At 53.6% G+C, this 12,407-nt stretch overlaps 1 protein-coding gene across 1 annotated transcript in view; it reads left to right on the forward strand.

Moving 5' to 3' along the window:
* The first annotated feature begins 420 nt into the window (after positions 1-420).
* Positions 421-12,407, forward strand: part of MEGF8 (multiple EGF like domains 8) — a 57,246-nt gene continuing 45,259 nt past the window's right edge. Inside the window, exons 1-18 of the mRNA XM_072113773.1 lie at positions 421-498; positions 4,257-4,470; positions 4,824-4,987; positions 5,144-5,353; positions 5,967-6,147; positions 6,223-6,311; positions 6,528-6,741; positions 6,826-7,006; positions 7,303-7,451; positions 7,772-7,897; positions 8,138-8,292; positions 8,364-8,471; positions 8,554-8,701; positions 9,233-9,396; positions 9,477-9,671; positions 9,855-10,055; positions 10,129-10,356; positions 10,431-10,549. Of these exons, the coding sequence (XP_071969874.1) occupies positions 4,284-4,470; positions 4,824-4,987; positions 5,144-5,353; positions 5,967-6,147; positions 6,223-6,311; positions 6,528-6,741; positions 6,826-7,006; positions 7,303-7,451; positions 7,772-7,897; positions 8,138-8,292; positions 8,364-8,471; positions 8,554-8,701; positions 9,233-9,396; positions 9,477-9,671; positions 9,855-10,055; positions 10,129-10,356; positions 10,431-10,549 (2,819 nt within the window). The 5' untranslated portion in view covers positions 421-498; positions 4,257-4,283. The remainder of the gene's footprint in view (positions 499-4,256; positions 4,471-4,823; positions 4,988-5,143; positions 5,354-5,966; positions 6,148-6,222; positions 6,312-6,527; positions 6,742-6,825; positions 7,007-7,302; positions 7,452-7,771; positions 7,898-8,137; positions 8,293-8,363; positions 8,472-8,553; positions 8,702-9,232; positions 9,397-9,476; positions 9,672-9,854; positions 10,056-10,128; positions 10,357-10,430; positions 10,550-12,407) is intronic.

Below are 12,407 nucleotides of genomic sequence, written 5' to 3' on the forward strand. Positions count from 1 at the left end.
GTCCCTCTGTCATCTCCTCAGTCCCTCTCTCATCTCCTCAGTCTCTCCATCCTCTCCTCAGCCCCTCTGTCATCTCCTCAGTCCCTCCATCCTCTCCTCAGTCTCTCCATCCTCTCCCCAGTCTCTCCATCCTCTCCTCAGTCCCTCCATCCTCTCCTCAGTCTCTCCATCCTCTCCTCAGTCCCTCTGTCATCTCCTCAGTCTCTCCATCCTCTCCTCAGTCCCTCTGTCATCTCCTCAGTCCCTCTCTCATCTCCTCAGTCTCTCCATCCTCTCCTCAGTCCCTCTCTCGTCTCCTCTGTCAGGATTTTCCCGCCCTCCGCGTTTGCACACAGACCCCGCCCCCCGTTCCCCAGATACAGTGACGTCACGGCTCCCATGGAGTGGGCGGTCAGACAGGCGACTTCCGGTTTCAATGACCTCCTCCTCTCTCCAGCGAATTTTGTTTCCGGTTCACAGGTGACTCCAGCTGCAGATAGCGGATCGCGCCGCAGGGAGGTGAGTACACGGTGCGGCCCGATGCGGTTTCTCTGCGGTTCTGCCGGGTGTAGTGCAGCAGTGCACTGACAATCGTGCGATCCGCTGCGGTAATTGTTCTGCAAACTGGAGAACTACAAGTCCCAGCAACCCCGAGCTTGTAGTCCTCTATGTCAGGATATGCTGGGACTTGTAGTCCTCCGTGTCAGGATATGCTGGGGCTTGTAGTCCTCCGTGTCAGGATATGCTGGGGCTTGTAGTCCTCCGTGTCAGGATATGTTGGGGCTTGTAGTCCTCCGTGTCAGGATATGCTGGGGCTTGTAGTCCTCCGTGTCAGGATATGCTGGGACATGTAGTCCTCCGTGTCAGGATATGCTGGGACATGTAGTCCTCCGTGTCAGGATATGCTGGGACATGTAGTCCTCCGTGTCAGGATATGCTGGGGCTTGTAGTCCTCTGTGTCAGGATATGCTGGGGCTTGTAGTCCTCAGTGTCAGGATATGCTGGGACTTGTAGTCCTCCGTGTCGGGATATGCTGGGGCTTGTAGTCCTCTGTGTCAGGATATGCTGGGGCTTGTAGTCCTCAGTGTCAGGATATGCTGGGACTTGTAGTCCTCCGTGTCGGGATATGCTGGGGCTTGTAGTCCTCTGTGTCGGGATATGCTGGGGCTTGTAGTCCTCTGTGTCGGGATATGCTGGGGCTTGTAGTCCTCTGTGTCAGGATATGCTGGGGCTTGTAGTCCTCTGTGTCGGGATATGCTGGGGCTTGTAGTCCTCCGTGTCGGGATATGCTGGGGCTTGTAGTCCTCAGTGTCAGGATATGCTGGGGCTTGTAGTCCTCTGTGTCAGGATATGCTGGGGCTTGTAGTCCTCTGTGTCAGGATATGCTGGGGCTTGTAGTCCTCCCTGTCATGATATGCTGGTGCTTGTAGTCCTCAGTGTCAGGATATGCTGGGGCTTGTAGTCCTCAGTGTCAGGATATGCTGGGGCTTGTAGTCCTCTGTGTCAGGATATGCTGGGGCTTGTAGTCCTCCGTGTCAGGATATGCTGGGGCTTGTAGTCCTCCGTGTCAGGATATGTTGGGGCTTGTAGTCCTCCGTGTCAGGATATGCTGGGGCTTGTAGTCCTCCGTGTCAGGATATGCTGGGGCTTGTAGTCCTCCCTGTCATGATATGCTGGTGCTTGTAGTCCTCAGTGTCAGGATATGCTGGGGCTTGTAGTCCTCAGTGTCAGGATATGCTGGGGCTTGTAGTCCTCTGTGTCAGGATATGCTGGGGCTTGTAGTCCTCCGTGTCAGGATATGCTGGGGCTTGTAGTCCTCCGTGTCAGGATATGTTGGGGCTTGTAGTCCTCCGTGTCAGGATATGCTGGGGCTTGTAGTCCTCCGTGTCAGGATATGCTGGGACATGTAGTCCTCCGTGTCAGGATATGCTGGGACATGTAGTCCTCCGTGTCAGGATATGCTGGGACATGTAGTCCTCCGTGTCAGGATATGCTGGGGCTTGTAGTCCTCCGTGTCAGGATATGCTGGGGCTTGTAGTCCTCCGTGTCAGGATATGCTGGGGCTTGTAGTCCTCCGTGTCAGGATATGCTGGGGCTTGTACGATTTGCAGCCTTATGTTTCTATGGCAACCTGTGATACCAAATTGGTTGCCATGAGTGACACTTCCAGTTTCTCTTTGCACTAATTTGCGCCCCCGCCCCCCCATAACACTGAATGGAGACATGTTATCTGCGCTGATACATTGTAACAAACTGCCCTGCAGTCAGGGTGTGGATGTACACAGGTGCCTATTTACTGACAGCAAGCAGAGATGTAACACCAGGCAGGAATATATGAGGAGAAAACGGATCCTCAGAAACCAGAACCGGACTCGTATGCTGAATTCAGTTCTGGTTTCCGAGCACAGGCACAGCCGGACCGCAGTAACAGATCATTACACAACCCTCCCCCCATACATGAGATCCACCAACCTACACCGACTTACCTCAGCGTCACCAGAGCATCCTGTATTATACTCCAGAGCTGCACTCACTATTCTGCTGCTGGTGCAGTCACTATGTACATACATGACATTACTTATCCTGTACTGATCCTGAGTTACATCCTGTATTATACCCCAGAGCTGCACTCACTATTCTGCTGCTGGTGCAGTCACTGTGTACATACATGACATTACTTATCCTGTACTGATCCTGAGTTACATCCTGTATTATACCCCAGAGCTGCACTCACTATTCTGCTGCTGGTGCAGTCACTGTGTACATACATGACATTACTTATCCTGTACTGATCCTGAGTTACATCCTGTATTATACTCCAGAGCTGCACTCACTATTCTGCTGCTGGTGCAGTCACTGTGTACATACATGACATTACTTATCCTGTACTGATCCTGAGTTACATCCTGTATTATACCCCAGAGCTGCACTCACTATTCTGCTGCTGGTGCAGTCACTGTGTACATACATGACATTACTTATCCTGTACTGACCCTGAGTTACATCCTGTATTATACCCCAGAGCTGCACTCACTATTCTGCTGCTGCTGCAGTCACTGTGTACATACATGACATTACTTATCCTGTACTGATCCTGAGTTACATCCTGTATTATACCCCAGAGCTGCACTCACTATTCTGCTGCTGCTGCAGTCACTGTGTACATACATGACATTACTTATCCTGTACTGATCCTGAGTTACATCCTGTATTATACCCCAGAGCTGCACTCACTATTCTGCTGCTGCTGCAGTCACTGTGTACATACATGACATTACTTATCCTGTACTGATCCTGAGTTACATCCTGTATTATACCCCAGAGCTGCACTCACTATTCTGCTGCTGGTGCAGTCACTGTGTACATACATGACATTACTTATCCTGTACTGATCCTGAGTTACATCCTGTATTATACTCCAGAGCTGCACTCAGTATTCTGCTGCTGGTGCAGTCACTGTGTACATACATGACATTACTTATCCTGTACTGATCCTGAGTTACATCCTGTATTATACCCCAGAGCTGCACTCACTATTCTGCTGCTGGTGCAGTCACTGTGTACATACATGACATTACTTATCCTGTACTGATCCTGAGTTACATCCTGTATTATACCCCAGAGCTGCACTCACTATTCTGCTGCTGGTGCAGTCACTGTGTACATACATGACATTACTCATCCTGTACTGATCCTGAGTTACATCCTGTATTATACCCCAGAGCTGCACTCACTATTCTGCTGCTGGTGCAGTCACTGTGTACATACATGACATTACTTATCCTGTACTGATCCTGAGTTACATCCTGTAGTATACACCAGAGCTGCACTCACTATTCTGCTGCTGGTGCAGTCACTGTGTACATACATGACATTACTTATCCTGTACTGATCCTGAGTTACATCCTGTTTTATACCCCAGAGCTGCACTCACTATTCTGCTGCTGGTGCAGTCACTGTGTACATACATGACATTACTTATCCTGTACTGACCCTGAGTTACATCCTGTATTATACTCCAGAGCTGCACTCACTATTCTGCTGCTGGTGCAGTCACTGTGTACATACATGACATTACTTATCCTGTACTGATCCTGAGTTACATCCTGTATTATACCCCAGAGCTGCACTCACTATTCTGCTGCTGGTGCAGTCCCTGTGTACATATATGACATTACTTATCCTGTACTGATCCTGAGTTACATCCTGTATTATACCCCAGGGCTGCACTCACTATTCTGCTGTGTATACATAATGTAATCTTCTTGTCTCCCCAGGTTTTCTCCCAGGAATGTGGAGCAGTAATGGGCTCTCCTGTCGGGCTCTGGGTGTGTCTCTGGCACCTCTCCCTCCTCCTCTTATCCTGGGTGGGCAGTGCAGCCTCCGGGGACTGTAAGGGGCAGCGCACTGTACTCCGCACTTTCCCCGGATTTGTCAGCGATGGGCCGGGAAATTACTCGGTTAATGGTAACTGTGAATGGCTGATAGAAGGTGAGTCACATGTGGCAGAGACTTCGGTCAGTAGTGGCAGCTCAGACCTATTAATGACCCATGTAAAGGTTATTTTGGGGGACGTCCTATAAATAAGGGGTGGAGCCCGGCCCCTGGATGAATCCGGCTGATGACTTATCCTATGGATCTGCTGCTCAGGACTGGAACAACCCTGTAAACCTTCCATATATATCAGACATCTGCTTACAGGGGGGGTCACATCTCACTACCCAGTATATGTGATATATATAAAGTCCGGGGGGCGGAGACCTTGTGGGCGGAGCTCTGCCTGTGTACAGTATATAATGTGCTTGGCCTGTGGCCTCCGCTCATCACTTCTCATCTCCTTTCAGCCCCCAACAGCAATTACCGTGTGCTGCTGCGCTTCCTCTTCATGGACACGGAGTGCACCTACGACTATCTCTTTGTATATGACGGAGACTCGTACAGCGACCGCCTGCTGGCCAGCCTGAGCGGGAGCAGCCTGCCCCCCACCCTGGAGGCCACGTCCGGAAAGGTACCACGTACGGTGCACGGCTGAGGGCATCTCCAGGACTGTGGTGGTTCTCCTGTGACATTACCAGCAGTTATGTCTCAGAGCGGGGTCTAGCGCTGGTCCTGGAGACCCCCCATACTTCTGCCTCCTCCTGATCCCCTTTCTCCTTCCTTGCAGATGCTCCTCCATCTCTTCAGTGACGCCAACTACAACCTGCTGGGCTTCAATGCCACCTACAGCTTCTCCTTGTGCCCACAAGGCTGCTCCGGCCATGGCACCTGTCAAGAAAACACGCAGTGCCTGTGCGACCCGGGCTGGAGCGGAGACGGCTGTCACATCCCTGACTGTAACACGTACTGCCACGTGCACCACGGGACGTGTCACCAGGTACAGTCCTCCCAGCAGGTCCTGACACCCGGCTGGGCATTGTAGTCTGTCATCATGGACCGCCATATAACACTGGGGCCTCCGGATCATCCGCCGTTATGTATAAAGACGCTCCATTGGCTCATGGGTTACTATTAACCCCTTAATGATCTCCTCCCTATCAGTTTTATGGGATCTTCTTCGGATGCGCTGTCTTTTTACGTTGGCGTGTTAGAAGAAGCATGCAGGACTTGGTGTCCTGCCAGTGCCCAGACCCGGCACTAAGATCCGATCACAGATGATCCAAGCTCCGCGGCAGGAGGTTCCCCCTGGATCAGAGAGACCCTCCCAGCCTCGGGAGCTTACTGGGGGAGCGATCCATCCTGCGTCGGCCTCAGGTCCGGCCTGTGCCCTGAGCTTGTGTCACACACAGATACATACATTACACACTGCAATACATTTGTATATTACCTTTGTATACATTCTCATCTGTCTTTTTTATTTATCTTGGGGGTCCGGCTGCAGGCCCCCCCTCCCCCATTGCTAAATTTCATGCATTTCTAAAAAATTAGCCTGTATTATAATGTCTTCCTTGTGTGCGGGTTGTAATAGATGTTCTTCCCTTGTCTTTCAGGAGAGCCAGCGCTGCGTGTGTTTTCCGGGGTACATCGGGGAGCGCTGTGACCTCTCTCTCACCGACAATCAGGGTTCTGGGACCTGGTACAATGTGAGCAGCCAGGACCCGTCCTTCACCCCCCGCACGGCCGCCGCCGGAGCCTTCCTCCCCTCTACCAACTCCCTGTACATTTTTGGAGGTGAGGCCCCTGAGACGCTCCTATGTGATGGGTCCTGATGGGCGCGGAGTCTGATGGATTATTTTCTACCTCCAGGTCTGGACCTGAACTCTGCGCTGCAGGATATGGCCGTGTATAACTTCACATCAAACATGTGGGAGAGGAAGAAATATTCTCCGAGCCCGGTATGTGACATGAGGGCAGCGTGGTACTGTCCATAGAACTATAGCACGGAGCAGCTAGGAGAATCTGGAGCGGGGAGGTGATAGGGTGAACCCTGCAGCTGGAACAATATGGCTGTACAGTTCTCTCTCTGCTGGGGCGCAGTGCTATGATATGATGTATATGATGACACTGGGGACCGCCTGCTGTTGCTGTATTGTGTTCCTCTCCTTCCTCAGGCGGCGCGGCATTCTCACATCATGGTGGAGTGGAACGGGACGCTGGTTTTGTTTGGCGGGGAGCTTCCTGGGGGGCGTCTGATTAATGATACCTGGGTGTTCCTGCCCCAGTATGAGCGCTGGGAGGAGCTGAGCTCACATAGCGTCATGCATCCCCCTCCTCTGGCTAACCATGCCGCCGCCACCGTGGATAACTGGCTGTATGTGTTCGGAGGTAAGTCGCTGGAGGGTGCTCCTGTCTCTATGGAGACCTGATTTATGTCTTCCTCCCTGTACGTGATGATGTTCTCTCTCTCAGGGCGCACGGCTCGGGATGTGTTTTCCTCCAAGATGTTCCGCTTTAATCTTCACTTACTGGAATGGGAGGAGGTTCTGCCGGCCGGAGGGAAGCCCCCCGCAGCTGCTGGACACTCCATGGTCTTCCACACTGCGTCCAGGTCTCTGCTCGTGTATGGGGGACACCGGCCGTCCACAGCGAGGTAGGAGGCTCTGCCAGTGTGACGCATTACATTCCCTCCACTGGTATCCACATAGATCTATCGCCTTTCAGAGCTGTGATCCATTGCATTATCAGCTGTAACCACATGTCCAGGGCTTCCTATAGCCTCCGGACCAGTAGGTGGCAGCAGGTAGGTCACTGCCAGAGATTTCAGCTCTGGAGGCGAGTGATCCTGATGTGGTTACAGCCTCCCCTTGTCCCCTCTCTTCCCAGCCACATGTCTCTGGGGCATTGTTAAGGGCGTTGTTCACACTGGTTTGTCCTGCTCTTCCATAGGTTCAGCATACGGGTGAACACCACAGATCTGTTCCATGTGGACTTGAATTATTGGACCACTCTGAAGCCCCGGGAGGGGAACCGCGGTGGTCCTAGAGAGCGCGCCTTCCACAGCGCCACCATCATAGGGAACTACATGGTGGTATACGGTGAGAGCTGGGACTCTATGTATAGACTGCCATATATTCTTCAAGATCTCTGCCTGCTGTCAATGAATTAGGACATTACTCACATCCAGAGGCTACAAAACCTCCCAACCTAATCATCAGCACACGCTCGAGACTGTAGCAAACCCTCAGCTGTGAGTGGGAAGGGTCGACCTCCTATTTTCCTCCTGGGCTGCGGGTGCACTACACGTAACTGTACATCCATGATCCTCGGCATGCACCGCGCAGTCTTGTGCTGTGTTATGGCGGGGACCCCCAGTCCTATACATCCCATTCATCCCCAGTGTGATCTGTGCTTACAGGGGGAAACCTCCACATCCACTACCAGGAGGAGAAGTGCTACGATCAGGAGATCTTCTTCTACCACCTCGGCTGCCACCAGTGGGTTCCCAGCAACACCCTGAGCCAGATCATGCCGTCCCATCACGGTGAGTGACCGACCTCTATCCCATCACACATAACAGCAGTAGACGTGGAGAGATAAGCGGCTACCAGGCAGTGCAGGCACCGCTTATCCCCAGGGAACAAACCAGTCCTGCTATGACTAGAGATGTTAGTGGCATGATCTGGCCACCAGTGTCTGGTGCCCCCTGCTCCCCTGGTGGTCTTCTCTACAAGCTGAGTGCATATAGTTCCTGGCTATGACAGGCTAACGTTTCTTCCTGCAGGCCCACAGACGTTGAGCGGAGGCCGATACTCCCACGTGGCTGCGCTGATGAATGGTGGGGTGTTATTAGTGGCCGGAGGGTACAGTGGCACTCCACGTGGGGACCTGCTGGCCTATAAGGTGCCTGTATCCGTGTACCAGCCCCCCGTACAGGATGTGAGTATATGGCGGAGGGTGGTCCTCGCTGTCCTCTAGGACACAGCTTAACCCCTTGTGCTTCCCTCCAGTATCACCTGGACTACTGCTCCATGTACACAGACGAGAGCCTCTGCTCCAAGGACCCCGAGTGCACGTGGTGCCACAGCAGCTGCCAGACCCCTCAGTCTAATAAAATAGTATGTGCCCCCTGTAACCCCAGCTCCTGGTCTCCTGTACGCAGCCCTCGTGATGTGTAATGTCTTGTGTGTTTTGTTGCAGTGTCCAGACAAGAGCTGCCTGGGCCTGGCGCGCCTGCTGTCTGACTGCCAGTCCTGCCTGGTGTTCAGCAGTAACCTGAGCGCCTCCTCTCACATCCCCCGCACCTTCGGCTGGTGCGTTCAGAACGAGTCCTGCATGCCGGTGACAGGTGAGCGACTCCAGGCTCTTCTTTGTTCACAAGTTTCTGCCTTGTGCTCTTGCCCCTCCACGTCTTGCCTTGTGCGCTATCCCATCCGCGTCTTGCCTTGTGCGCTATCCCATCCGCGTCTTGCCTTGTGCTCTCGCCCCTCCGCGTCTTGCCTTGTGCGCTATCCCATCCGCGTCTTGCCTTGTGCGCTATCCCATCCGCGTCTTGCCTTGTGCGCTATCCCATCCGCGTCTTGCCTTGTGCGCTATCCCATCCGCGTCTTGCCTTGTGCGCTATCCCATCCGCGTCTTGCCTTGTGCGCTATCCCATCCGCGTCTTGCCTTGTGCGCTATCCCATCCGCCCCTTGCCTCGTGCACCTCGCGCGCTCGCCCCTCCCTCCCCTTGCCTGGCGCGCTCGCCCCTCCCGCCTCTTGCCTCGTGCGCTCGCCCCTCCCGCCTCTTGCCTCGTGCGCTCGCCCCTCCCGCCTCTTGCCTTGCGCTCGCCCCTCCCGCCTCTTGCCTTCTGATCGATGATCTTGTGCTCCCTTCAGATCGCTCCACTTGCCGGGTCGGGCAGATTTCGGGCACTTTCGGCTGGTGGGGGAGTCAGAACACGTTCATCACGTCTCTGGACGGCTGCCGGACTAATAACTTCCTGCCCGGGCTGCACCTCATCACCTATCAGCAGCCGCGCAATGAGTCTCAGCCTGACCGGGTAACTCTGGGTTTGGGGGTCATTAGTAGGGGCTCAGGACACTTCAGGCACTTACTTTACCTGTTTGATGTTTGGCCCAGGTGTCCATTGTGCGCAGTACAACCATCACCCTGAGCCCCAGCACAGAGATGGACGTGTCTCTGGTCTACAAAGGCTTCATATACCCCATGCTGGGGCAGAACACCTCTCCGGAGAGCGTCCTCATCTGGGCTCGCATCCAGCGCTTCTACGTCGTGGCTCGACTCGGTCGGGTCGCAGGGAGGACAGAACCCATGGTAAGAAGTAACAGAACCGCTGCTGGGGGGGGACAGGGGGTCATTGCCTGTAAGATGCCCCCCACAGCATCTTCATCTCCGTCCTATAACGGGAAGGGTTACGTGTATACAGCTCCCATGCAGAATACTTTGTAGTCCAGTCCCCATCCTGCTCCTCACCCTGCTGTGCTCTGTCCCTGGCAGGAGGAGGTCGGCCGCTGGTTTGTGCACCAGGATAAGGAGCGGCGCGCGCTGCAGCGGAATAGCGGGGAGCGTCTGTTCCCGGATCTGAGTCCGGGGAGTCGTTACGCTGTGCAGATTGAAGGATTTCTCAACAATACGGGCATCGGGCACACGAGCGAGCTGAGCCTGACCTGGGACCGCACAGGGGTGCAGGGCGGCAGCGTAAGTCCCATCATTGGCCCAGTCTGTGGTCTGATTGTGTGATACTACACATAGCTGTGCCTCTCGTGTGCAGGAGATCTCCTTCCTCTTCCTGGAGCCCCATCGCTCGGACGAGTGCCATTACCCGTCCTGTCTGGCCTGCCTGGCGGATCAGGGCTGCGGCTGGTGCCCCAAGACCCGCAGCTGCCACCAGAGACTGGGGAGCGACTGGCTCAAGTCCTGCCACGACACCCCCTTAATCCTATCCCCGGGCAATTGTCAGCTGTGCGAGGAGTACCGGGACTGCGAGGCCTGCAGCGGGGTGAGTGCTGGGGCAGCTGGGTACAGGGGGGCCCCCTGCAGGTGGTAGTAATATAGTCTATTCTGTGCCTACAGGACCAGTACTGCGAGTGGCAGATACACAGCAACAAGAAGGGCGACTCACTGTGCAGCCGCAGGGGGCGCGTCAACGGCTCCATACGATCCCCACGGGACTGTCCCCGGGCCTGCCACCAGTAAGTGTCACCCAGAAATGTACCTACCACAACACTGCGTTATAGGGATCTGTCATCAGGTGTGATCCCACAAACTGCACAGATATAGTGTTAGATGTCCTCACACTGGCTGCAGAGAGCACAGAGCACAGCAGTGTGAGGTCTGATTACACATCTCTCCAGGGACAATACATAACACAGGCTGCAGAGAGCACAGAGCACAGCAGTGTGAGGTCTGATTACACATCTCTCCAGGGACAATACATAACACTGGCTGCAGAGAGCACAGAGCACAGCAGTGTGAAGTCTGATTACACATCTCTCCAGAGACAATACATAACACTGGCTGCAGAGAGCACAGAGCACAGCAGTGTGAGGTCTGATTACACATCTCTCCAGAGACAATACATAACACTGGCTGCAGAGAGCACAGAGCACAGCAGTGTGAGGTCCGATCACACATCTCTCCAGGGACAGTACATAACACTGGATGCAGAGAGCACAGAGCACAGCAGTGTGAGGTCTGCTTACACATCTCTCCAGAGACAATACATAACACTGGCTGCAGAGAGCACAGAGCACAGCAGTGTGAAGTCTGATTACACATCTCTCCAGAGACAATACATAACACTGGCTGCAGAGAGCACAGAGCACAGCAGTGTGAGGTCTGATTACACATCTCTCCAGAGACAATACATAACACTGGCTGCAGAGAGCACAGAGCACAGCAGTGTGAGGTCTGATTACACATCTCTCCAGGGACAATACATAACACTGGCTGCAGAGAGCACAGAGCGCAGAAGTGTGAGGTCTGATTACACATCTCTCCAGGGACAGTACATAACACTGGCTGCAGAGAGCACAGAGCACAGCAGTGTGAGGTCTGATTACACATCTCTCCAGGGACAATACATAACACTGGCTGCAGAGAGCACAGAGCACAGCAGTGTGAGGTCTGATTACACATCTCTCCAGAGACAATACATAACACTGGCTGCAGAGAGCACAGCAGTGTGAGGTCTGATTACACATCTCTCCAGGGACAATACATAACACTGGCTGCAGAGAGCACAGAGCACAGCAGTGTGAGGTCTGATCACACATCTCTCCAGGGACGATGCATAACACTGGCTGCAGAGAGCACAGAGCACAGCAGTGTGAGGTCTGATCACACATCTCTCCAGGGACAATACATAACACTGGCTGCAGAGAGCACAGAGCACAGCAGTGTGAGGTCTGATTACACATCTCTCCAGGGACAGTACATAACACTGGCTGCAGAGAGCACAGAGCACAGCAGTGTGAGGTCTGCTTACACATCTCTCCAGAGACAATACATAACACTGGCTGCAGAGAGCACAGAGCACAGCAGTGTGAGGTCTGTTTACACATCTCTCCAGGGACAATACATAACACTGACTGCAGACAGCACAGAGCACAGCAGTGTGAGGTCTGATTACACATCTCTCTAGGGACAATACATAACACTGTCTGCAGAGAGCACAGAGCACAGCAGTGTGAGGTCTGATTACACATCTCTCCAGGGACAGTACATAACACTGTCTGCAGAGAGCACAGAGCACAGCAGTGTGAGGTCTGATTACACATCTCTCCAGGGACAGTACATAACACTGGCTGCAGGGAGCACAGAGCACAGCAGTGTGAGGTCTGATTACACATCTCTCCAGGGACAATACATAACACTGGCTGCAGAGAGTACAGAGCACAGCAGTGTGAGGTCTGATTACACATCTCTCCAGGGACAATACATAACACTGGCTGCAGAGAGCACAGAGCACAGCAGTGTGAGGTCTGATTACACATCTCTCCAGGACAATACATAACACTGGCTGCAGAGAGCACAGAGCACAGCAGTGTG

The sequence above is a fragment of the Engystomops pustulosus genome, chromosome 6, assembly GCF_040894005.1.
Source record: "Engystomops pustulosus chromosome 6, aEngPut4.maternal, whole genome shotgun sequence".
NCBI classification, from domain to species: Eukaryota; Metazoa; Chordata; class Amphibia; order Anura; family Leptodactylidae; genus Engystomops; species Engystomops pustulosus.